We start from the raw sequence: 24,560 nt of genomic DNA, 5'->3' as shown, positions 1-24,560 counted from the left end.
AAAGCATGTGTGAGTTTAACTATGCAATGATTTTTCATGTATGTTGTATCAATATGTGAGCATAACGGAGATGCTGTGGTGGTGCAACGCAGCCGTTATGGTCGGGTGTGCAGACCTCCCAAATGGGACTAAAAAACTGTTTTATTTTGTATTTTTTTTTGTGTTGTGCCATTCTGATTGTTCAGGGATGACTCCTTCGTCCGTCTCATCTTTCTCTGCCTTCACAATGCTCATATTTGCGGTACTATCGACTTAGTTGGGTACAGCGGTGACATTATGAAGTTATGTTTACTGCATATGAGGATAAGCAACAATGACCAAAGTATTGTTTTGATGTCACACCGGACGGATCCCACAACAAAAAAACCTCAGATCCAACAACATTGTTCAGTGAGGCATATGAGATTGTACACAACATAGACCCACAGTGTCCCCATAAAGTGGATCATAGATCTCTTACATTATAAACAGTATCATCGACTACTACATCACTTTATTGTTTTAGTTCAAACCTCATTTAAAATGAACTTTTATTTTTGCTGTACTGGCTGGTTGTGGTTGTGGGTCATGATGGCAGATCTGAAAACTTTCCCTCTAGATGTTTTCATGATGATCACAATTTGATGCGCACAGCAGTCGATTTTCTTGTGATAAAGGTGTCTGTAGAGCCACCGCCCACAAAGAGTCTGTCCTCGTCTGAGAGTGGTATGAAAAAGAATTGCACAAAAAAAAAAATTCCATTAGACTTTTTTTTTTTTCAAATTATGTCAAAGGATGAAGTCAGTTGCTCCTCTGCCAGTCATACAGGCTGTGAAGGTTGGTGAAGAACAGACATCCGTCACATCAGGACTTCGCTATCAATGTCCAACCTCTCCATCCAATTCAGTTGGATGACCTGATGTTTTCTGAAACGGTATCTATGCATCGTTAATAATGCTCCGTCCTCTTCAGAGGTGGGTCTGTCTCCAAAGCTGCTCTGCACTCACAGAGTCACAGAGTCAGTTGCAGCTACAAAATCGGAACTTTTGAAAATAGAAGAGCAATCCTTCAAGTGTAAAGCTCGAACAAACTCTTGACAATCCTTTTCAGGGTTTGTCTCAGACACAATACCTCTATAGGTCCAACGGACATGTTTTCTCACAGTTTCCACGGACACTGTGTTGGTTTCACATGACCAGGAAGCGAAGGCCCTTCCTTTCTGAGATTGCTCTTTGCAGCACCACTTCCGACACAAAAGTCTAAACTACACCATGATATTATGGTAGTTCTCTCAGGACCGTGGCGGCGGCCTCCAGTCAGCTCACCGTCACAATGGGCTCCACTGAGAGGATGTCAGTCTGTCCTGTGAGTGCCCGCTTGGCAGTGAAAAGCACGTGAGCATCCTTCAGGCTGCGGGACCGACTGGAGGAGGCGTGGCTTTGCGCCGAGGAGCCCTGGCCTGGGTGGGACAGAGAGTTCCTCGGCCTCGAGGAATCGTTATTGGGCCAAGCAATTCTGTGGCAGGGAGTGCAGGCAACTGCAGGGTGACGCTCCGGCTCCAATTCCACCACTGCTCGCCGTCTCTTCTGGCACCTGTTGAAGAGGAGCTGGAGCTCCTGGCGAAAGGTGGGGTTCAGACAGCAGTAGATGAACGGGTTGTAGCAGGTGGAGCTCATGGCCAGCCAGTGAAAACAGAAGTACAGGGCATTGGATGAGTGGATTGCCTGGCTGGACAGAAGCACCACGTAGCAGTTGAGGGGAAACCAGCAGATGGCGAAGACACCGACCACCACCAGCATCATGGCCAACGTCCTCCGACGCTTCTTCCTCTGGGTCGCGTGTTGAGCCGTCGTGGTGACGCCGATGGCATTGTGGCACCACAGTTGACAGGCAATGGTGGTGTAGGAGGCCGTGATGATGAGTAGAGGCAGCATGTATAACAGGATGAATGTGAGGAGATCAGTGTACTGCCAGTAGATGTCTGAGGGCTCTGGGAAGTCAGGAACACAAAGGCTTCGCTCCTTGTCCTTACTGGTGAGAGAAAATCATTACAGGGGAGAGAGACATGAAGGCAGTTTATAAAACAGGGTAACAAAGTAGAGCGGTGTAGCGGACAGCTGTAGCTGGACTGTTTTTTAATGTAGAAAAAATAAATAAAAGTAGAATGCATAAATATTTTAAAATGTTGCCATTTTATAAGTTTGATTACCTTCCAACTTAAAAAAAGAAAAGAATAAAGAAATTAAAAAAAACTAATAAAGCCCACAATATTGTCCCTACTCATATTTGATTGAGGAACAATATCAAATCATGGAATGAGTAATGATGAATAGCTCTGAATGAGGGAGTCTATAGGAGTAATGAGCTAACAGAGAGCAAACTAATTAAAAACAAAGAAGGAATAATACATAGGGCTTGTTACATACTGTATCTATAAACTGGACCTGATGCAAGGATTTTCTCTAACTTTTTAACAGCATCACTTTCAGTTTCACCTTTTCAATTCTAAAACCGTTTTGACATGATACCGTGGTAACCATGCATACATGCTATCATCAAGTCTGACTGAAGGTCGTCCATTTCAGCAGAAACAGAATGAGAGGCCATATCAGAGTCACTTAAGAAGCAAGTCTTCGAACTGCAGAGAAAATATTGAACACATAAATCCATACACGGTGAGACAACAATGCTGGCAATTAAACCCATGTGCTGCACTCCTCCATCACTTTATATAAACCTATAGAAATCAAAATCTCTCTGTTACAAAACTTGTCACTGTAAACCTCCATCAGCTACCATAACCCTTGGCCATTTGAATCTCAATCAACACATCTTCCATTCTGCTGTGTCCTCCTCATCACAGGGTATCAACAGTCGTCAGACCACCACACAGCAAGCGCAGAGAGATATCACTCACATTCACACCTAAAGGTCATTTGGAGGGACTAATTGAAATCAAGCACATGTTTTGGACTTTGGGAGGAAACTGGGAATCCCCAAAAATTCACGTGTCCACGTGAAGAACATGAAACTCCCAAAAAGTCTGAAAGACCCCACACTGGAGATATCCTCACGAGAGCAGAATACTTAGAACTACAACACTGTGCCTATTGTAATCTGAACTTCAGCAATTTTCCATTTGTGTCAGGAAGCAAATACAGAGACTCTAAATGCAGATGTGGTTGAAACTGAAGGTGATCTCTATGATATGTAAAAAATAAATGTGAGAATTGGTCCTTATGAAATACTAGATAGTATAAGGTCGTACAAAAGAAGGAAATAGTCGAAAAGAAACTCTAAATACTGACAATTTGAATTTAATGTTGTTGGGTTTTTTTTATCAATTGAGTTTGCAGTGACAACGAGCGCTCTCCTTTTCCTCAGTGCCTGTGGTGTGAGTTTACCTGTATGTGAACGTCAAGAGGTTTTGATAGATCGCATGTGGGAGGGAAAAGCAGCTGGCCATTATCCAGATGACAGCAACCCAAACTCCACCTTGCACTGGAGACATGCGGGGTCTGAACGGGTATAAAATCACCTGAGGGAAAAACAAACAAGCAAAGAAAACAATAAACAAAAACGCCGCTCCACGTGAACTGAAATTAGAGCAAACATGCACAAGTAGATGTCTCCACTCAATATCAGCCATGCCCGTATCAAACCAATGTGTAGTGAAAGAAGAAAGAAGACTAAAACATTTACATACTGCTTACTAAATGCTTCCATTGAGTTTGTATAATAGACAGAGGTGGCAAAGTGCTTATGTACATTGTTTACATGTTTACAATAGGTTACTGACTGAGCATGATCTGTCTACTGTCACCCCAGACTTTGAAACTTTATCAAGAGTAAAGCACAAGCCTGACTGTCTCATTAACTTCCACAAATGACCTGATTAGGTTCACTTATGTACAGGCAGTTGCCATGGTTCCCCTTAGTGTCCTATTAATTTATTATGAACACAGTGCATGTATCATATTTCACTTATGTACATGCAGGTGTCATTGTCCTCCTCATTTTCCTATGAATTTCTTCTGAAAGGCATGCTGCACAGAGAAAATATGTAAAAGATGTGTGTTTTTAACATATTTTCTTGAAAAATAAATTGTGTTTGAATTTTAGAATAGTGGGTCACGACTTAATGACCATGGGGAAATGTGGGTCTTTAGTGTGAGAGCAGTTGAGAACCCCTGCTCTAGAAAGATGATGTCTTTTCCGTGTTCGGCCACTATAAGAAAGTGTGTTGTATAAACTGCCAGTAAGGTTGTAGGGTCACTTTGTGTCCTTCACACATAAAAAAGGTCCAACCAGCTCATCTTTCCTACTACCAGTCCATATCACTAAACCACTTCCACCTTGCCGGCTTCTGAGTGGAGCTTTATGACAATTAAGTGATCCAGCCACAGGTCCAATCATCTGGTCCACCAAGAGTCACCGTCATCTGATCAGACCATAAAACCTCTGAAAAAAACCTGTCTTCAGATATTTCTTGGCCCAGTCTCGACATTCTGGAGCCGTGGTCGGGTTCCAGCTTTTCTTGCCTCGGCCATGTCTCTGAGCATCTTATACTTCTCGACAGTCCAGGCAAGTTGCACTCCTGGAATATGATAGTAATACTGGAGGATAACAGGTTCTTCGTCAGACTTTTATCTGAATATTTATTTTTACAATCCCGTTATCTCGTATTTTCAACAGAACATTTGACTGTTGCGTGATCACAACACAATATCTTGACAATCTAAAGAGATGCCGCATCACTGAATGATCTTTCACGTTTTTGGACTTTTCAGTCTATTAGCGTAATAGAGCCATATTTGGGTGCCAGCTTTTGGCCACATATGGGAAGTCTACTTCATGAAAGGTTTTTGTTTGTCATGTTATGCAAGTCATGTATGACTCAGAAAGCTGTATTCAACATTCTGAAGTAAAGACGCTGAGTTCATCTCTCCATTGTATTTCTTCAGAGCCACTTGTAATTAGATGTGCTTCTAACCCATTTTGGCTGAGGAAAAGATGTTGCTTAATAATTATTCAGACATAATACAGAATTTGTCAACATGCTTAAAAATGACAATCACTCGATGGCAAACTCAAGCAAAACAATGAAACAAAACAAGAAAACAATACCGTTTCCAGCAGATCCTTGTGAATAGACGCTGATGCTTGCAAACCCTTATTTGAATAATAGTACTTGTGCATGATGTTACTGATGATATAATTCCCATTGATTCCCTGCAAAACGCATACAAACTGAAAGTGTGTCCTGTTTGTGTGCATGCAATAACACATGCTTTGACAGGACAACACCAGGGCTATAGTGTCTTCTATACAGTCCAGGTAGCTTATTACCTGCTGGTCTCATTCACATAAGATGAGCTGCTGACCTAAATCCACCCCACATCCATGTGTACTCGGCAAGTGTGTTTGAACCATATTGGATGGCGCACCGAGGCCCCACAAGCACACAATAATATACGATACCATAACTTGACATGTTGGTGGAGAAAGTTATCAAACACATCAGAGCACTACAGTAAATAAATCTGACTTTGAACGACGGTAAACGAAAAATGCACGTGGAAAACAAGTCAAAGCTACAGGAGCGAGAAGAGCAACAGAACAGATCACCGAAATGATTGCAAAACCCAAGAAAGGGTGAGACACAACAAATACACCATGGTCGACGCTGGATATGCGTTCCCTCGGGAGAGTGTTGGTCTGTGTCAGTTGAAGACAGTGATCAGAGGTAAGCGACGGGTGGTGTTTGCAGAATCTGTGTGCCGTTGTCAGAAAAGACAACAAACCTCGCTCGCACATCCGGTAAATCCTCTCAGAGGTGAAACCCGAGCCAGGGACTATTAAAACCTCGTAAAACATGTGCATTAGAAAAGAGCAGCATCTCTAATGAGCTGATTTCCATCTCTTTTGAATGTGTTAAAAACAGACGCAATCATAAGAGAAACACGAGAAATCTGAGAAACTTAACCATGGATTTTTCTTTTTACATGAATCTATTAGCATAAACTCCTCTCAGTATTTGATTGAATTTCAAACACACTCCTGTATGCCTGTATGAATATATGTTTGCCTCTATGAATATAGGCAAACATGCTGAATGTGTCATTTGTGTGTCTTTAGGATGCGATCCTCAGTGGGTCCTGCTAAGTTCAGTTTCCACATGACTGCGTGCACAACATCAAGTTTGCACCACTTTTACATTATTGTTGTCGCTCCTTCATTCATCCGTTCCGATATCTGTTACTGTCAGCTGCTTTGATCCATTTGTGTTCATATGTCGGGAATAAAAATTTAAAATAATCAGAAACTGTTGGTTTGTATTTGGTATTTATATAAATGACACTGAATTGAAACAAATGAATTGAATAGAGTGACTAACCTTATAAAGCACTTCCTTTTGGATTGTTGAATCACTGACAAAGCACTGTATGATTAAACCTTTCAAATAATGTCAATGTAATAAATTCTAGAAAAAATACATTGCGATATGCTTCAAAGTAGATTTTGTAGTTTGTGCTAAACGGACTTACTGGTGTCATTGGGGACATATATGGTTGAAAGCAAGAAAATGCAAATTATCAAAAGTCCTATCCAACAGCTTCAAATGTCAGATTACTCATTAAAGGTGTTATTTACAATCCATATTAAAGTAAGTGAGTTGCAAAGTGCCTGATGAATAATCCTCATCTGTCACAGAAAAAATCATCTCAGCTGCAGTCAATTAGTAGATATCGGTATTTTTGTGACGTCTTACACAACATTAAGATCAACTTGACCCAAAACTGACATATACACCGTACATCCTTTTTTTTTTATGAGTACAAAAGACTCAACAAAAAGGCATATGTTGCTTTCACATTAATGATCATGTGGTCAATTTGAATTGGTTGCAGTTTGATTATGAACCTCGGTGGTACAGTTTATCAAAACATACAACCCCAGAAAAAACAAAAACAAAAGAAAGGTTTCGCTTATGTGGGACAATTGAACGGAAAGCCTCTCTATCTGGTGCCAAATGTGTCATATGTGCACGCATAAGAACCGAACCGTATTATTATTATCCCAAGGCCTATCGCACTGAATGAAGGCTGGCAAGAATGTGATATTCATGATGTATTTCTTTATTCATCGTGCCACTTCATTAGCCTTCACCATTTTCCACCTGGGAACAGGTGCGGACCATCAGCATCTCCAGTATTCTCGCGATTCTCACTGATTAACTATTCAGCAAAACATGTCAGAGGGACCTCGTTGAGACGTGTGTGTGTTCACATCGACCCAAAGATTATAGAACAAATTAGATTTGGAAGACCAAAGGTCAACTACTGCGTGCCCTCGACTGGGGTTCATTTTTGTACAAGCAAAATATCCACTTACATTCAATACGTTAAAATACATTCCTCAGCTATTTCCACTCCATCCTGAGTGCTTGGTGGAGACAAACAGCTAATAAGCCCCCATTGACGTTTGTTGACATTTATATGACATTTTAATCAGACAGCATACATACAGCCTCCCATTCAGCTTGAGTCACAGGTCATTTTGGCAGGCTGTTCTCACAATCGAAGCTAAATAGGAGTTAACATGCAGTCCAATGAAGATGATTATCTGATTAATATTTTCTTTCAGTGCTCGTCCGTGAACAGCTGTAGCATACATTACAGCAATTTTTCATTTCAGGGCATAATTTTTTCATGGTTCACTATCAGATGCGAGGGCAATCTATGTTATTGCATTGCACTATTTCTTAATAAATCATTCTGTGCTTCCCACCAAATAGCACAGTGAGGATAGATCACTAAATCAAAATGTATATGGAGCCTGTACTCCAGACCCATGAAAGTGAAACTCGAGCGAAAAGGTCCCCATGATTTACTTTGAAAGACTTAAAGTCAAGAATAATCTTAATTTCCACGGTGCAAAGATGTGTTTTTTATTCCAACGGTGAAAGACTTGCACCACAGTTTCAGAGCACAATATGACATTGGTCAGTGTACTCTTCATTGTGCAGTGCCTTGACAGTATTTACAATGTGGAGAATGCAAGGTGAAAGCATTCTCAACCTGTCGATGCTTCCTTTTTCTTATTCATGAAAAGAAATCAATGAAAATATAGAGAGGCACTTCTCGACACTTCTGTCACAAGTACCTTAACCACAACCTGCTGAGCCGTAAGGTATAAACTTAACGTGTGTGTTTGGTCCTGTACAGAGAAAAAATGTGTCGTTTCACAATTGTTACCTTCAAATTGACCAAAAAAAGTAAAAATCTATGATAAAAACTGAGACAGATCCTCATGTGATTTAAATATGTTCAGAGCAGCTCCAGGAGGAAGTGTGGAACAATCTGCCTTTACATGTCAGACAGGCCTCTTCTTTGTGCTCTTTTAAAAAAAAAACATCTTACAACTTACTTTAAGAAACTGACTTTCGATCCAGCATGAGACATTGATCTGATTTTATTTACTCAATTCTTTTTAGAGGTTTTTTTTTTGTTTGTATTCCTGTTTTATTGGTACTTTTTGATTAAATTTTTTTATTTTCGTATTCCTCATGTACAGCACTTCCATGGTTGTGTGAAAGCACTTTATATCTATTCAGTGGAATTTGATTAATGAAACAAACTAAGAGGACTGCACTTCATATTTTAAAAAAAAAAAGATTGCTTGGTATTTTATATAGGAACAGAGTATATTAGTATGATTGTGTTTGTTAAACAATATGGTGTTTTGATATTTACAGATCACAAGAACTTACCATTCAATTACACTACTTGAATTATTTTTATAGATTAAAATCTTTAATTTGTGACTGCAATACAAAAATTATGTGACACTAGTGTCATCAAGGGTTATTTTATTTTCTATTAATTATTCAAATGCTACAATACATAATATTGGATTTTTTTTTTAACATATTAGTTTCGAAGACTTGAATTAAATTGAATAATTTGGGGAACCGTAGCACGTCGCCAACCCCAACCAACAAAAAGCACAGATTTGATCTTCAATATTACAAAAAATGCTCATATTTCCTTTCCACTGGATTCACATGACTGAATTGTGGAACTTCGATGTTCCCTGATGCTCGCTCAGGACCAAGGAGTCTCACTCCATCATCCTATAATGTGGACCAACCTGTCGCCGGTCCAGAGCGATGGCTGTGAGTGTGAGCGTGGACACATGCAGAGAGCAGTACTGCACAAATCGACTGATGTGACACATCGTCCTCCCAAACACCCAGGTGCTGCTGACAAAACGAACCTGAAGACACACACACACACACACACGTCATACACATGCTCAGTTTCCCAGAAACATTGAATGATCTCAAGAAGACAAATCATTTCTGACATCCACTCCAACATTTACGTTTATAGTAACTTCTGCATTCAATTTTATAATATGCTGCGTGTGTGTGAGAGAGAGAGAGAGAGAGAGAGAGAGAGAGAGAGAGAGAGAGAGAGAGAGAGAGAGAGAGAGAGAGAGAGAGAGAGAGAGAGAGAGAGAGAGAGAGAGACTCATGAGCTTACTGGCACCATCTCTTGGAGACATTGATCCTAAACCTGCGCTGCAATTGTGCATGAATAGTTACAGTAGTTTCTGCATGCAGCAATTTAAAGAAGTCATAATATTACAATCGTTATAATTAGACAATTAAACGTTTCTAATACCACAAAAGAGCCCACTCACGTTTATAAGAAATATACTTTTATACTCTGTCCTAATCAAATAGCCTCTAATAAGCAATAACAGACACATTTTCACAATGTTTTTCTGATCGTGTGAGGAAAAAACCCCACAACACCCGCTGTCCGTTATTTCTAGAGTGACACTCACCAGGGTGAAAGGTGTGTTGAGCACTGTGATGAAGATGTCAGCCACTGCCAGGTTGAGGATGAATAGACTGGTGGCGGACTGGGTGCGCTTGTTTTTCACCACTACATGGCACACCAGCGTGTTCCCGAACAGGGAGATGACGATGATGAGGGAGTACGCGGCCAGGAGCAGCGCCTTCACCCCGCTGTCCAGAGACTCCCCGCCGCCGCTTTTCATGCTGGCGAGGGAGCGCCAGTCCGCCAGTATGCCCTCGTCGAAGTCCAGCAGGGGAATCCCCGAAGTACTCTTCTCCGGCTGTCCCGAAACGTTTTGGAAACGCTCCGTGTAGGAAACGCTCGCGTCTCCGAGAAGTGAGGAGTTGTTGAGCCCCGCAGCCGCTGCCGCTGTCCGGTCAGAGCCGCTCCTCAGAACGACCAGAAACAGCAAAACGCACACAGTTCCTCTCATCTTTTTTATTTAATCACTCTTTATCTGTGCACTCCACTTTCTTTCTCTCGTTCTCCTCTGTGTCTTCTGTGAGAAGCTGAATGAGCTGAAGTGAAGTGAGACAGGAAGATGCTGAGGTGTGTGAGCAACAGGTTGGATGAGCGCGCGCGACGCGGCAGCTGGTTTTATCATAGGCGCGCGCGCGCGCGCACACACACACACACACGCACACACACACTCTCTTTCTCGCTCCACTTCAAATGTCAGTGTTTTAATACTTAAAATATTGAATAACTTGTTAGTTTCATCAGGGATGAAAAAGCTGCTCATAAGAGAGAGAGAGAGAGAGAGAGAGAGAGAGAGAGAGAGAGGGAGAGAGAGGGAAACAGTCATCAGGGATGAAAAAGCTGCTCATAAGAGAGAGATGGAAACAGTCATCAGGGATGACAAGAGCGGTGGCAAACAATGTAGATAGAGACAATGTTCCCTCTAAGCTGCGCACTTGTGCGAATGCACACTGTGCGTACATTCTCAGCGCACAAGAACATCTCTGCAGCGCATAAAATAAAATCCGACATAAACTGTAAATTAATCACACCAATAACATTTTTTTTTTTTCTACCATTTTGCAATGTATCTCATTGAGTGACAGGTGTCCAGCCAATGATATGACACGGTTCACTGGCTGCGTAGCTGTCGGAGTTTGTGCAAACAGAAGACGAAGTGATGAAACTGGGTGATATTGTTTTTCTTTTTTGAGTGAGAAAGGTCTGTTCTGCAAAACATGCAGTGAAGCCAAAGCCTCCAGTGCAGATTGTGAAAGAGGATTTAGTGTCATGAATCATCAAAACAGCATCCAGAAATAATAGCGTTACAGGGATTTACATTGAATCACAAGCTAAAGCACACATGTCATTGTCAATCAATCAATTGTGCAAAATGTGAATGTTTTAATGTGAACAAAATGTTATCTCTGAAAGTTTTGATATGTCTCATTTCTTCCAGAGCAGGATCCTCACCCAGAGCACAACTGGACCCTTTCACGTCAACACAGTTATACATGCACCTCTAATTTAATTCACTTCAAAGTTAGCGCCAAATACAACACTGTCATTTCAAAGCAATTTTACAGAGAAGGAGTAACTGGAGAGGAGCGGGTGTTTTGGATTAAGTGGTTAGCCTGTTGGGCCTTCACCAGTGCTGAAAGACGTCGTTGACCAGAGCTTGGAACACAGAAGAAGCAATGGTAAGACCGTACGGCATCACCAGGTACCTGTAGTGTCTGGTGGCGGGTGGTGAAGGCCATCTATTGTTAACAGTGACTGAGCTGTCGGGGCATAAACCGCAAGACTGACGGGCAATTTCTTACCATGTGCAATCTGAACTGCCACCCCTTGATATGGGTAATCACTGAGAAATAGTTTCTGGATTTGTACCACATCTAATATACTTGAATATTACTCTGAGTCACACTCAGTTGTCATTGTGCTAATGCACAGTGACAATAAAAGGCATTTGATTCTACATTATTAGGTTGGTACATGAATGGACTAATGTAACTGCCAGGGCCCTGGTTCTCCGGGCCTGCTTACCTGGCTGAGAGGGGGGGGGCTCCCCCCTCTCCTCCTATGTGCGCAGGTCATTCTCCTGATTGGCCGAGTGAACACAGACGTGTGATGCTGCCTGCCTGCGTGCCTGTGAGCTGACACCGGCCACCACCGCATCCCTCCTCACCAGCAGACTTGTACACATTGTAAATAAACAGCATTTACTCACCATCCCCACTGCAACGGCTTTGCCTCCTGTTGCTTCTCTGAGCAGTAACCAAGATGTGGCTCTGTCCTCATTTGTCTGTTGATCAAGGAAAAATTTGAACAGTAAAAATGCTTGAATAAAATCTACAACTTACATGAAGTAAGAGCAAGAAATGTATTCAGTAGTTAAATGGTGAAACCAGTATGTTTTTGTCGAGAGTTTCTAAGGGAGGACGTTAACAGATTTCCATTCACACATAACATCTACGTTATTCAGCGAAACAGCTCCACCTGGTTACTGAGATAAATCATTCCATATTCCAGCTCAAGATGAAGATTTCCCAGGCTGTGAACATGATGTGGATGATAAATGCTCCATTTTTAATTACTAGTGATCCGCACAGTCGTCGATAATTTTCATTTCATTTTCATCTGAGTCACAACTTCAGCTCATGTTGAGCGAACAGGCAGTAATCTGTGTGAAAAATTCAGATGAAGCCAGCAATCATGAGAGTGTGGGATTCACTGTGGTGTTTCATAATACTGATGACCGATGATAAAAGGAAGCGTGGACAGTGTGAGGACGTGAAGCCAGTTGTTCCCCTGTGAAATCAATAATTCAGGATTACTTTTTAACATTTTTTTTTCCCATTTTTTATAAATCACATCCCCTCCTGGCTCCTCTGTTAGTTGACATCTTTTCAATCGTTTGTGTTTCTCTCGATATTTTTTAGTTGAATGCCGGATTTCCTCATGTTGTTCACATTCTAAGTGTTTGATGTTTGTGATTTTTATCTCTAGTTTGCAACTGTCAAACCTGGGACATTGTGATATAGTTTAACCATAAAGCTTGTTTTCTTATGACTTGGATTTGTCTCTATTGTGCTTACAAGAAATGAAGTTCTAAAAGTTTTTAGTTTTTTTTTTTAAGCTCAGCTTCCTGCTTTTCAGCTTGATTTCTCCGCAGCAGCCATTAGGAAGCGAGGTCCATATGATCGTTTTTACTCACTCAAGCTGACATCTTCAGGCGGATTCATTTTCATAATTAAATCATTGGCGTCTATTATGTATGTCTATATGTCTGTTAGCAAGATTGCATCAAAACCACGACTTGGATTTTGTCAAAACCTTCCCCACAGGTAGATATTCGGCCATGGAAGATTCCACTAAATACTGGAGATGATGCCGGAAACATTTTGGCGGACGTCATCAATCTCTGATTGATCTTGTTTTCTCTGCCACAGAAAAGTACCGACGAGTGATTAACATTAATTTATTCCAACTAAATCAGCGTAATTATTTTTGCCTTTTACATAAACTGCCAACGGCATATACTGCAGCTGAGCATGGCTGAGAACGAACGCAGTGTTTATAGGAGAGCGTGTTTCATCCTGTGAAAGCTATACGGCAAATAGATGCGGCAGCAAACAGAAGGCCATATTATTACCCAGGCGATTGCAGTGTTTCCAGCAAAATGAAATGGTCTAAAAGCACATTCTTTTATGTGCACTCTCCCCCACCTGTTCTGGAGGGAGCGTTACATTCGTGTATTTGAAGAAGAAAACATGAATTGAAGTGGACCAGTAAAGGAAGGTCTGTGAAATACAGTGGCTAAAGTAAACAAAGCCCTTGAACTTGTTTCACATTTTGTCACAACATAACCAACCAATGAAAATGGATTTTATTCAGATTTCCCCTGATAGACTAACACAACGTGGCTCAGCATTGTGAAGTGAACATTGTTCTGGTCCTTGTTAATGAATTATATACTTTTTTTGTTTGTAGTCAAATGCAGTATCATTAATTTTAGATTTAGCAGGTTTTATTTGTTGTTGTTTTTTTATAAATATTTTATTTTCAAATTTTCAAATTGAATAAAACACATATTACACCACCACTCATGCATACTAAAAAAAGAAAAAGAAAAAGTGAATAGAAATTAAACATAAATAAAGAGAACATTGAATGAGAGGCTCGCTCATACAGGTGATTCGTGGTGTCTCCGTTTAGTATTGAGCTTAATGATACGTCTGATAATAGCGTGAGCAAAGCGTCAATGTAGGTCAAATGGGGATGCCAAATCTTCTGAATGGTGTTATGGTCTCAAGGTGTACTTGATTTTTTTCAAGTGGGATGATTCTGTTCATCTCCATTAACCATCTCGCTATGGGAAGATGAGAATCAGGCGTCCATGTCACTGCATTACACTTCCTGGTTGTGCACAAGGCTATTTAGAAACAATTTCTTCTGATGCCACTATTGTCACGCCAAACTGTACCAAGCTTCGGGCATGAGCAGGTGCTTATAATAGATTTCATTTGGCGACATTGACAAATTGGAAAATGCTTTTAGGGATTTTCTTGGAGATTTAGGTGGAAAACTACAAACGGCAAGTTTTTAACTTCACTTTGTACAATGACTGAAAATGGTTGAAATTATTAGCTTGGCCTCCAGGCGGGCAACAACATCTGCCCAGCTGCATGTGTAAGAGGCTCTCATCATCAACAACATGAGCTCTTGGTTTGTGTGTAGCGACTCTGGTACTTCGTATTTTGTTTTTTTTCTAAACTGTTATTGTTCAGGGAGTCAGTGTTGACTGAAATTCTTTCGCGGAAGCACGAGAAAAAAATATTTTTTTAATCCTTAAGTACTTATGTTAAAGCACATTATTATTTTTTTTGCATGTGATGTTCTTCGGCTGTTCCTAACAGCAAAATTCAATATGTGCTACTTTACCAGTGTCCCTATGGTTACACAGACACAACTTCTCTAAACCTAAGAACGTTCATCACATTGTGATTTATCAACATTAAATAACATCATATTATCATGTGAAGGGATCACAAATCGTATAATATCATAAAAAGTGTCATTGACAGTGTGTTTACTATAATGGAGAAATCCCTTCCAACAGAAAGCAAAGCTGTGGCTCACTCACTGCCTTAATCTGACAAATCTTTTCTGGATTGAAATGCAAAGCACAGATAATCAATTCAGCGCTGGAAGTTGTCCTTCTTTAACCTGTCCCTTTTCAAAAGGCTTTTCAGCAGTTAACAAATTGCTTTTTGGAATTCTGCTGTTGAATATATGTCATTTTTTTCCTCTAAGACCTGAACTAATCACAGTCAAGTGTACTTGTAGCAGAACATATACCAGTAAGTTTAAATGAGAAAACACTCTGACGCGGTGTTTTGGAGCACTTGTTGCTAATCCAGTCCAATGTTATCTAATGGTGGTGTTTTTCATTCCCGAGGCCACCGGATTGATTTTGGCTCTCGCGACACAAACGTCCTCATGCGCATTTTAATCGAGAGAAAAGTACATTTTCTCCTCATCAACAAAATTTGTAGATTTCAAATTTGGAGAACTTGTACACACATAAAGGTCAAATAGAACTGAGCACTCTACAAAAATAAATAAATATACACATTTATAATAAAGCTATGGGTCTAAAGCAGCTGTCACACAGTTGGTACAGTTGGTTGAACCAGACATCAAAAAAACTATTCTCTAACTTCCCATAAAGCGAGGCGGTCTTGCACTACCTAATTTTATACTGTACAACTGGGTATGCAATATTAATAAGCTCTGTCATTGGCTGGATAAATATGCTGACATAGGTCCTTCATGGGCTCAAATAGAACGGTGGCCTTCAAGGTTCTCTCTACGGTCCCTCCTCGCTTCTCGCCTGCCTGTTAAGATTCACAACTTCTCACGTAACCCAATTGTCAACTACTCTTTGAAAATCTGGCTGCAGTTCCGTAAACATTACGGCTTGAATAACCCCTCAACTTTAGCCCCGATTGTTAAAAACCAACTATTTCCACCTTCCCTTTCAAATTCTGCATTGAAAATCTGGCGAATAAACGGCCCGCTATCTTTACAAAGAAAACACATTTACTGATTTTACGGAGTTGGAACCAGGCTTGAACGACCTCACTCTCACTTCTTCCATTTTCTTCAAGCCAGGCACTTTGTCCAAAGCACCTACCGCCACTTCCCCTAACCACCCACCCGGGTCTCTGATTGACTCACTGCTCTCTCTCGACCCGGCACAGAAAAGCTCCATCTCAGTGATCTACAACTCCATTGCCACCTGCAATTCAGCATGTCTGAAAAGGGGCAGGAAGAAGTACAACTGTTTGAATCTTTCCACTTCTTCAATATTCAATATTGAAATTCTTGAATCTTATGTAAACAAGAAGTGGAAATCCAATCTGCAATGCACAGATTTCAATTTGGGCCTTGACATATATATATTGCTCAAAATAAGAATATATTACAGAATTACAAGACGATGAAACCAAACTGTGAAGGATAGATAGAAGCCCAAGGTGTTTATAATCCTTCCCATGATAAACCATTACTGTAAAAGAAATAAATGTAAAAAAGGATCAAGAAATAACAAGCAGAGAAAACGAGCAAAGGAGTTAATAAAACAGTCACAACATATCAACTCAGACTAAGTGGGGTATTAGTTGGACATAACATAACACAGTTTACACATTAATGCAATATTGTGGATAATTGCAGTAATGTGTAAACTGTGTTATGTATATATCAGGAATATTCACAAAAAAAAAGAAAGAAAAAGAAATGATCAGTATCATGTTTGCATGCGTCAGTGGTATCCCCAGGTTTGATTATTTAAATACGGAAATGGCCAATAGGGGGCAGACGTCAACCGGACTCACGGGTTCTCTACTCAAATTTGAAGACAAAAGCAGCCGCAAGGTGTTCTGGGTAGTAAAGTCTTTGACTGGCCACCACCGCAATGATAACATTGTGAATAACTACATGTCCCATGTTACATCTCAAACCAGCGAGATTTTCATGTATCCATTTTATTTTGTTATTATTTTTTTCCGGCTGTTTCTGTTCGTTTGAGGGCTGAAGCTTAACGCGAGAACTGATATATTATGTCGGGAAATGTTGCTGAAAATGTGACAGTGACAGTTACTACGTGACGTGAAATGCACGCGGGCGCTTCGATCGACCGCAGGTTTTGTTTACGTGCCTGGATCAGCGGCTCAAACTGTCTTCTACTGCCACTGTAAGCAAACTCACATTTCCAGGTATTGTTCTGTTCAGATGGGTTTAAAAAAAAAAAAAAAAAAGATATTAAATTCCACGTTGATCTGGACGTTTGTTTTCCAACTGTTATGAGAAGATCTCCATTTACTTGTGTTTTGATACGTTTACAACACTCCTCTCCGAGTTTCCATGCTTAAGTTACAGGTACAAGTATTATTTCAATGTTTTGGACGTGTTGTCACGTGACATTTCACTGAAGTTGATCCCAGAATTGATCTTTAAAATCAGCAACTAACCTAGTCAAAGATCTGGAGAAAAAAAAGTCTGCCTTTTCCACTGAAATGACTATTTCTGCACTTCACCTTAGAAAAATTAAGCTGTCAAATGTACTTTCACTGTATTATGAAATGTTCATGAACAAAATGTTGATTCCAATTTTATTCATTTCCCATTCATCGTTTGAAACTGCCCACCCACCACAGACTCTAATGTATTTTTTCCATGTTTTTGTGAACTTTATTGTAAAACACAGGCAGCTGAGGGCCATACTTTTGGTAAAATATGTCAATTTATTTGTAAACCTTTAGTCTTTTGTCTTAATTCCAGGCTGCTGTCTATGAGAACATACAGAAGCCACTGGAATTGTGGATTTTATACTATTATGCCTTTTATTAATTCTGATGAAAATTTTGGGAGCAGAATCTGACTACCGGTAGTCTTTATTGTATTATATCTGATTATGGCCCAGGATTTAAAGCGGTTTCTGAATCTGTCTGGGTCTTTAAGGTCCTGCACCATTGGCCTATTTTGGATATATCCATAAATATGTTTTGATATAATGTTTGTTTTTTGACAAATATTCTTGATATGAATCTGAGTGCATAATCACTGAAATGACAGCAACATCTGTTTATCACAGCATTCAGACCCTTCTCTTCTAAAACCACCTTGAATCTCCAACAGGCCCGTCTTTACTGATGTTTGATATAGCTCTGGACCACTGCAGTCCTCCACACTGCTTCACACTGCAGGGGATTTCAATTCATTGTTTCTTTGGTCTGATACACAAGATAAACAAGTGATGGAACCTGATTGTAAGGCACAAACTAACCTTAAGGGTTTATTATTTTGAATGATCGACAAAGTTACATGTTGGAGGACAATGAAGAAATCTCCTCATGATTCACCGACAGTATCCGGAAATTATATGGGACAAAAAGGATAAGAACAATAAAGGGTCAGATTGGAAAAGATGGGAATCATATGAATAAAGGTTATTATTATTGTTATTATTAGTGATGTGACAACAAAAAAAGCATTGTGTCACCATTAGTGTTTCCATGGCTCTCCAACATAGATGAATGAACTTAAATTGTACGAGGCAGTAGATGCACAACATTTTGTATATGTTTTGTATTTGTTTTCAGCGACAATCAAATGTGTGGTTCTTCCAAACTGGGATCAATTAGATAGAAATTTGAAGGTTGAGAAACTTTCAACATTTTTTGGGGTCTAATCTTTTTAAAGTAAAGGGAAGAAATGATTAGAGGAAAGGCCAAACCTAAGGAAAAAGTTCAGTTTTTCAGAGGCTTTGACTTTCTGTTTCACGCTGGATTTGATGCATTGATTAGTCTTGTTCTGAGTGCTTGGAGTTGTCAAATTGAGTACAGGGGAATCTCAAGCAATTTCTGATAAACGTTAATATCCCTTTAAGTTCTTCTGTTTTTGTTCAGGAAACAATATCTTTGCAGCGAGGCCTGTCGAAGCTTTCCTAATTCCTCTCTTTCTCTTTTGCTGGATTCTCGGTGAAAACCAGAAAATGGTGGATTTTCCAGAAGATTTCAACCAGCTTGAGCTTCTCGACTCGCACGGACATCTGATCCCACGAGGGGGCAGCAGCCTCTGGACTGGAAGCAAGGATGAGGAAGAAGAGCTGGAGGAAGGAGACCACAGTGAGGAGTGGTATCTGCAGCAAGAGGAGGCCCTCAAAGATAAAAGAGAGGAGCTCCTTCTGTGGGCAGCAGAAAACAACCGTGTAAGTCAAGAGAGTCATGCACATTGTTACTTGTTTTAAGTTTCTATTACAGGTCCCATATTGTACACAATTCACTTGCTAACGGTTTTTTCTGACACTAATATGTCCCCATAGCCTGTGTATGAGGCGTGCGAGTGAAGAAAGAATCATCTCCCTCACTTTCTCCACTTTTTAGCGAGTGTGTGCTCGTACAGGCGAATCAGAGATTTTCAGCATCTTGTTCTGTGTGCAGCAATGCCGCTGGGTTTCAAGGGAGACCAACTCACTGTGAAAACCATGATTTCAAGTTACATTGATCTCACAGCTCATGCTGTAATCCTGCTTATTTGTATGGCCAAGTCCCAAAAAGAAGTTAGAACAGAAACACAAAAAGCGGAAGCTTAAACACGTCGAATCAGGAAAGCTCACCTCAGAGAAAAACCTCCAAAAGTACTTCTACAACCTGTCGTTTATGTGATTAGTCTGTTCGAGTTGCTTATATTGTCAACTAAAATGCCTTGAGCATAGAGAGACTAACTGACTCGCTGGATTGGACAAATGATGGCTTTGGTGCTTGCAATTTTCTCTGCGAGAACAGGACAATACTTTATATAAAGCATCTTTTGTTGTGCGTTTCTCTTAATGGCAGCACTTATACCTCTTGTGTTACCTGCCACCCTGTTATCGTCAACCTTTTCTCAATCTTTAATCGCTAACCGCAAAGTCTCCAGTTTGTAAAAAAATCCATAAACCCTCCGTCCCCTCGTCGCTGCCTTAAGCAAATATAGACTTTCAACCTTTGAGCGACGAAGCGTTTAAACCAATGGAGTGAGCGCTTCTCCGTGTTGCTGACCAATCTGCCGTCTGCAGAACCTCGATCCCTCCACGGCGGCTCCTCCCATGAAAACGCTGCACATTAATGATTTGGCGCCATTTCAGATTCACAATACCGGGGAGCAGAAAGAAGATGAACTTATACACTTTGCGTTGAAAATGAAAAGCAAATATCAAACATGGTTGTGAATCCTATCGGGCGCCGTCGGCAAGCCTTCGACACGCACAATCCATTTCAATTCAAAACGGTGACTGAGCAGGACTGTGACAGTGTTTCAGGAACCTAAAAGGCTTATTTTGTTTTGGTCCCGGAGAAGTTTTCATTTGCGTTTATTGTAGTATGCGGCACACACTTCGTATTGAATATGTTTCCGTGGTTAAAGTAGGTTTAATATTATTATGTGTATGCTGTCTGGATGCGTGTGCAATGACTGTTTACACAGTGACGTCCATATAACATTATCACAACTAATCAACTCGACTTTTAAACAACTCTGTAGAATACACAAAATCACAAAAGAACCTGCTGTAAAGTCAACATTTAAATTAATGTACAAACGAGGCTGAAAAATAGAAAAACCTCTCGAGGCCTGCAAAAACTGGACAAATGATTATCAACTACGACGAGTAGTGAAGCCATTAAATGGAGTTTGACACTTTTTAACGACAACAAATATGAGCAGTGCATCATGAGTGCACTCGCCCCCGGTTCCAAAAACATGTATCGTCTCAAACAGCAAATGCTGTTGCTGTGTTAAAGGTTTTTTTTACTTATTTTTTTTTAGCTCAGTTACAGTTTGATTAATAAGTCGAGTCTCACAAAGCAAAAATACTGTCAGGATTCCCGGCTCTTGGCTTCGAGTTATGGAAATGTAAGAGCGTCGTACATTTATTCTGTACATCGCATTTTTCTTTTAATGAAATGGCATCTCCAGGACTCTGCCTTTTTGTATCTTCTAACGCCAACTTCTTTTTTTCCCTCCATTCATATATTTCAGAAGATTCCTTTTATGAGTTAATTCTGCTTGGGAATGTTCTCTGCACGCTGCTGAAATGCCGCCCACGGCGTTCCAATGCTCGGAGCAGGTCTGTGTTAAGATCCCGCTCTGAACACTACAATTAACTTCAGTACATTTCAGGACATTCTAATTTCACACGCATTTCTTTCTTTCTTTTGAAATACTGCTCAGCAAGAAATGTTTCAGGTGATTGCTTCCATTTCAAAGATTTTCCAAAGAGGTCTTTCTGTGGAGTGGACGCACCAAAGAGTGAAACTCTCATATTTGGATCATGCAATGATTAGATGTGCTTATTAGAGACGTACCGAATATTGGACAAGTCCCAAATGAAAAGGAAGTAAGAAATGAAGGACGAGACCCATGAATAGAAGGACAGAAGGAGCAATTGATGGATTGAGTGACAGAGTCTGCCTTCTATCTTTCTGGATGACGGCTGCTCACACTTTAACGCTGTTTGGCATAATTCCTCTTAAAAATTCATGTTTTTTTTTTTTTTTTAACTTGTTGGCACCTTGAACTGTTCAACATGATGTGGGCACAAACACCAATAAAATAAAATAACTTGGGCGAGCAGTGTCAAGCTCATTTCAGTCCAGGGGGCACATGCAGCTGAACGTAAGATTGTTTGAAAACCTCCAAATGCTTCCCAGTGTTATTGTACCAACAGATATGAAGCTCTTCTGGTACAAAACACAGTGAGACCTAACAAACCATTCGTTGCACTTTGCAGCCTCCAGCTTGTATTTTCACCTCCAAGTAACTCAATTTGACCTGTTAGATGGTTTTAATGGACGAATTCTTCTCCCTGTTCCATGTCAATTTTACACATGAACTTGTTTTCTCACAGACCAGATTAGACTCTGTTAGAGGCCAGTCTCAACATCTGGGCTGTATGTTGAACTGTATGTTGCTTTGTGTGTGTGTGTGTGTGTGTGTGTGTGTGTGTGTGTGTGTGTGTGTGTGTGTGTGTGTGTGTGTGTGTGTGTGTGTGTGTGTGTGTGTGTGTGTGTGTGTGTGTGTGTGTGTGTGTGTGTGTGTGTGTGTGTGTGTGTGTGTGTGTGTGTGTGTGTGTGTGTGTGTGTGTGTGTGTGTGTGTGTGTGTGTGTGTGTGTGTGTGTGTGTGTGGTTTATACTATTCTTGATTATCTGGGTTTGAATTCTCAACTTATTGTAGATAGAAAGCCACAACTCAAAAAAACAGATTGCTTCCATTTTAAGTCTTCATCTAATTGTGCTCAGCACCCTCTGCAGAGGCTCTGCTGTTGTTGTTTTTTTGTTTGTTTGATTTATTTGCGCTACAAACATGTTCCTCGATATCATTGTTGCCACATGGATGCAGAAGACGAAAACGAGTATTAGTCTGTTGATTTATGGCTCCCAAGACTAATGCGCGCTGTCAACATGTTGTCTAAAAGACAGACATTTCCTTCTCTACATTCGTCCAGATACTGTGTCGCTCTGTGACCATGACCGTCCCTGTGGATTTCTTTCAGCTGTCCACCGTCCTCCGTCTGATAACTGCTGATCCTTTGCTGGTGCACTGCTGTGACGAGGACGGCTACACTCCGCTGCACCGGGCGGCGTACAGCGGCCACGTCGAAGCGGTCTCCGCTCTGCTTGCCGGCGGCGCCAAGGTGAACCCTCTCACCATCGACGGCTGGACGCCGCTGCACAGCGCCTGCCGCTGGAGCCGCGTCACTGTGGCCAGATGTCTCCTGCAGCACGGCGCCGAGCTGAACGCCCAGACGAACGGCGGGCTCACGCCGCTACACCTGGCCGCTTCGTACACCAACTCCTCAAAGACGGACTCGGCGCACACGTTGGAGCTGCTCCTGTCTCAGCGGCGCCTGAAGCCCCGGCTGCGCAGCGGCGGCGGGGAGACGGCGGGAGAGCTGGCCCGACGTAACGGCCCACATCACTTTCTCTTTGAAATGGTGGAAGACTGTGTCAATGTGGCGCCAATCTAGCGATCGGAAAACACAGTAAAGCGGAAGTGCAGCGGGCACATTACAAATGATCAGTCTGTGTGCTGGGAATCGTGAGACAGAAGGATTTAAACACCTGAACGTATCCAGGTAACTGAGGTGAAAGGCCATCGTCAGTGTGAAATCTTTCAATATGACACACAAGTTGTGCAATCATCTTCATCTTCATTTACACAAAAATCGTTGCCACTCGTTTTCTTTGTTTATCAGAGAGATGAATTGGTCTGCAGCAGCGCGTGAATATACCGAGACACACACCCAGTGGATACCGTTCCCTTTCATACCTGTAAACCTGTATTGATGTTACAGTTGCTGGATATGTTTGACAATAAAAGGACTAATGGCTTCATCATCGGCCTTTCTTCTAAATGATTAGACGAGCTTCTTTCTGTTTGTTCTGGATTCTTTCTTCAGGTTCACAGTGGACAATTTGCCAGCAGTAATTGCGTCGGATCGAGGCTCCATTCCAAGAAGCTTTGCTGTTGAGAATTTATTGAAAGGAAACTGTACAATAAAATCTCATTTTGTAAATGTTTTCATCAAACTATCAAACATGAAGAGATTTACACAATTAACAACAATCCACAGCGAAGTTCTGCATGTTGGGAAATAATGTGAATAACGTCTGTGCTAGCTCTCCTTTTTATCAAACTCCCATCCCTCCCTCAAACGCTTTGAGATCAGGCCATCATGAAACTTTCATCACCACTTGTCAAATTTAAAAAAAAAAAAAGCTGTCCTGCCGCCAGACCAGCAGAGGTGTTTTTTTTTTTTTTTTGTATGTCATGAATATCTAAAATGTCCCGTGGTTTGAGTGTTTGTGTTACACTCCTGAAAAAGGAATGAAATAATCACGTGATATTTGGACAGTGTTTCTCAATTTAATACACATGAATGAGGATGACCGCTACTTTCACCCGCTGCAGTGGTGAGTGGAGCCCAAGCCAGAGCCAGATTATCAGATTAGGCCATCCTACGGGTCACAGAATCATCCAACAATAAAATGGACTTTTTAATAATGTGTATGTATATATATATATATATATATATAATGAATTTCACCCTGGGATTACCACCAGTATGAAGTAAATTCAAGCAAAGAAAACAGGTTCTGATCCAGAATCACACAGGATGTTTGTCTGAGACAAGAGAGACGATCATTAATAACAAATCGATTCGTTTTCAGCCTGACAACATGCGGATAATCTTTTGGTTAGTCATAACATTTTATCAAATGGAGTTATCTTGTCCCGTTGTCAAACTTTTTTCTTTTTTTTTTTTAAATATGATTTTTATAAGCGGACATTTTGCAGCGAGGTAATTATCTAGAGTTGTGGGCCGTGTTGGTCGCTGATGAAGTGAGAGCAGCTGGATGCTTGTGTGGCTTGCAGAGACCAGATGATCCTATATAAATCACTCTAACCAACTTATACATGTTCCCTTTAGTCTAACTATAAAAAGTGACGATCACCCTGGCTGAAGCTATTATATGGAGAGAATTAGGCTGTAGAAACACCTCAGGGCTCCTTTTTCATGACGACCGCCGGTGACTAGGATGATCAGAAGCCAAGTTGAGTGAGGAGAACGCGAACGACACGGACAGACTCAAATGTAGTAAACCTAATAGTAACCGAACAGAAATTGTCATACCTCCCTTATC

The 24,560-nt window shown here is 40.9% G+C and overlaps 2 protein-coding genes across 4 annotated transcripts; one reads left to right on the top strand and one right to left on the bottom strand.

Moving 5' to 3' along the window:
• Positions 1–1,295: 1,295 nt before the first annotated feature.
• On the bottom strand, positions 1,296–10,281 carry LOC308109827 (G-protein coupled receptor 83-like; the record flags this gene model as incomplete). Its single annotated transcript, XM_080463633.1, has 4 exons — positions 1,296–2,010; positions 3,384–3,517; positions 9,133–9,258; positions 9,835–10,281. The coding sequence occupies 4 exons, from the start codon at positions 10,279–10,281 to the stop codon at positions 1,296–1,298; spliced, it is 1,422 nt and encodes a 473-aa protein (XP_080319759.1).
• Positions 10,282–16,785: 6,504 nt separating this feature from the next.
• Positions 16,786–23,249, top strand: ankrd49 (ankyrin repeat domain 49). Of its 3 annotated transcripts, none has more exons than XM_080464492.1 (3): positions 16,786–17,067; positions 18,865–19,083; positions 22,409–23,249. In XM_080464492.1, exons 2-3 carry the CDS (start codon positions 18,868–18,870, stop codon positions 22,880–22,882), a joined length of 690 nt encoding a protein of 229 aa, XP_080320618.1. In that variant the 5' UTR covers positions 16,786–17,067; positions 18,865–18,867; the 3' UTR covers positions 22,883–23,249. The 3 variants fall into 3 exon arrangements, with proteins under 3 accessions (XP_080320618.1, XP_080320619.1, XP_080320617.1); XM_080464493.1 differs by having other exon boundaries at positions 16,810–17,089; XM_080464491.1 differs by having other exon boundaries at positions 16,839–17,252.
• Positions 23,250–24,560: the final 1,311 nt, after the last annotated feature.

This window comes from Lipophrys pholis (assembly GCF_963383615.2).
Source record: "Lipophrys pholis genome assembly, chromosome: 5".
NCBI lineage: Eukaryota > Metazoa > Chordata > Actinopteri > Blenniiformes > Blenniidae > Lipophrys > Lipophrys pholis.
The sequence above is the reverse complement of the archived record's forward strand: the minus strand, read 5'-3'. Positions and strand labels throughout refer to the sequence as shown.

Bases quoted from the DNA above. Each gene is read 5' to 3' on its own strand.
- ankrd49 (XM_080464491.1), top strand. The intron at 19,084-22,408 runs GTAAGTCAAGAG...GATTTCTTTCAG, and splicing joins GGGCAGCAGAAAACAACCGT to CTGTCCACCGTCCTCCGTCT.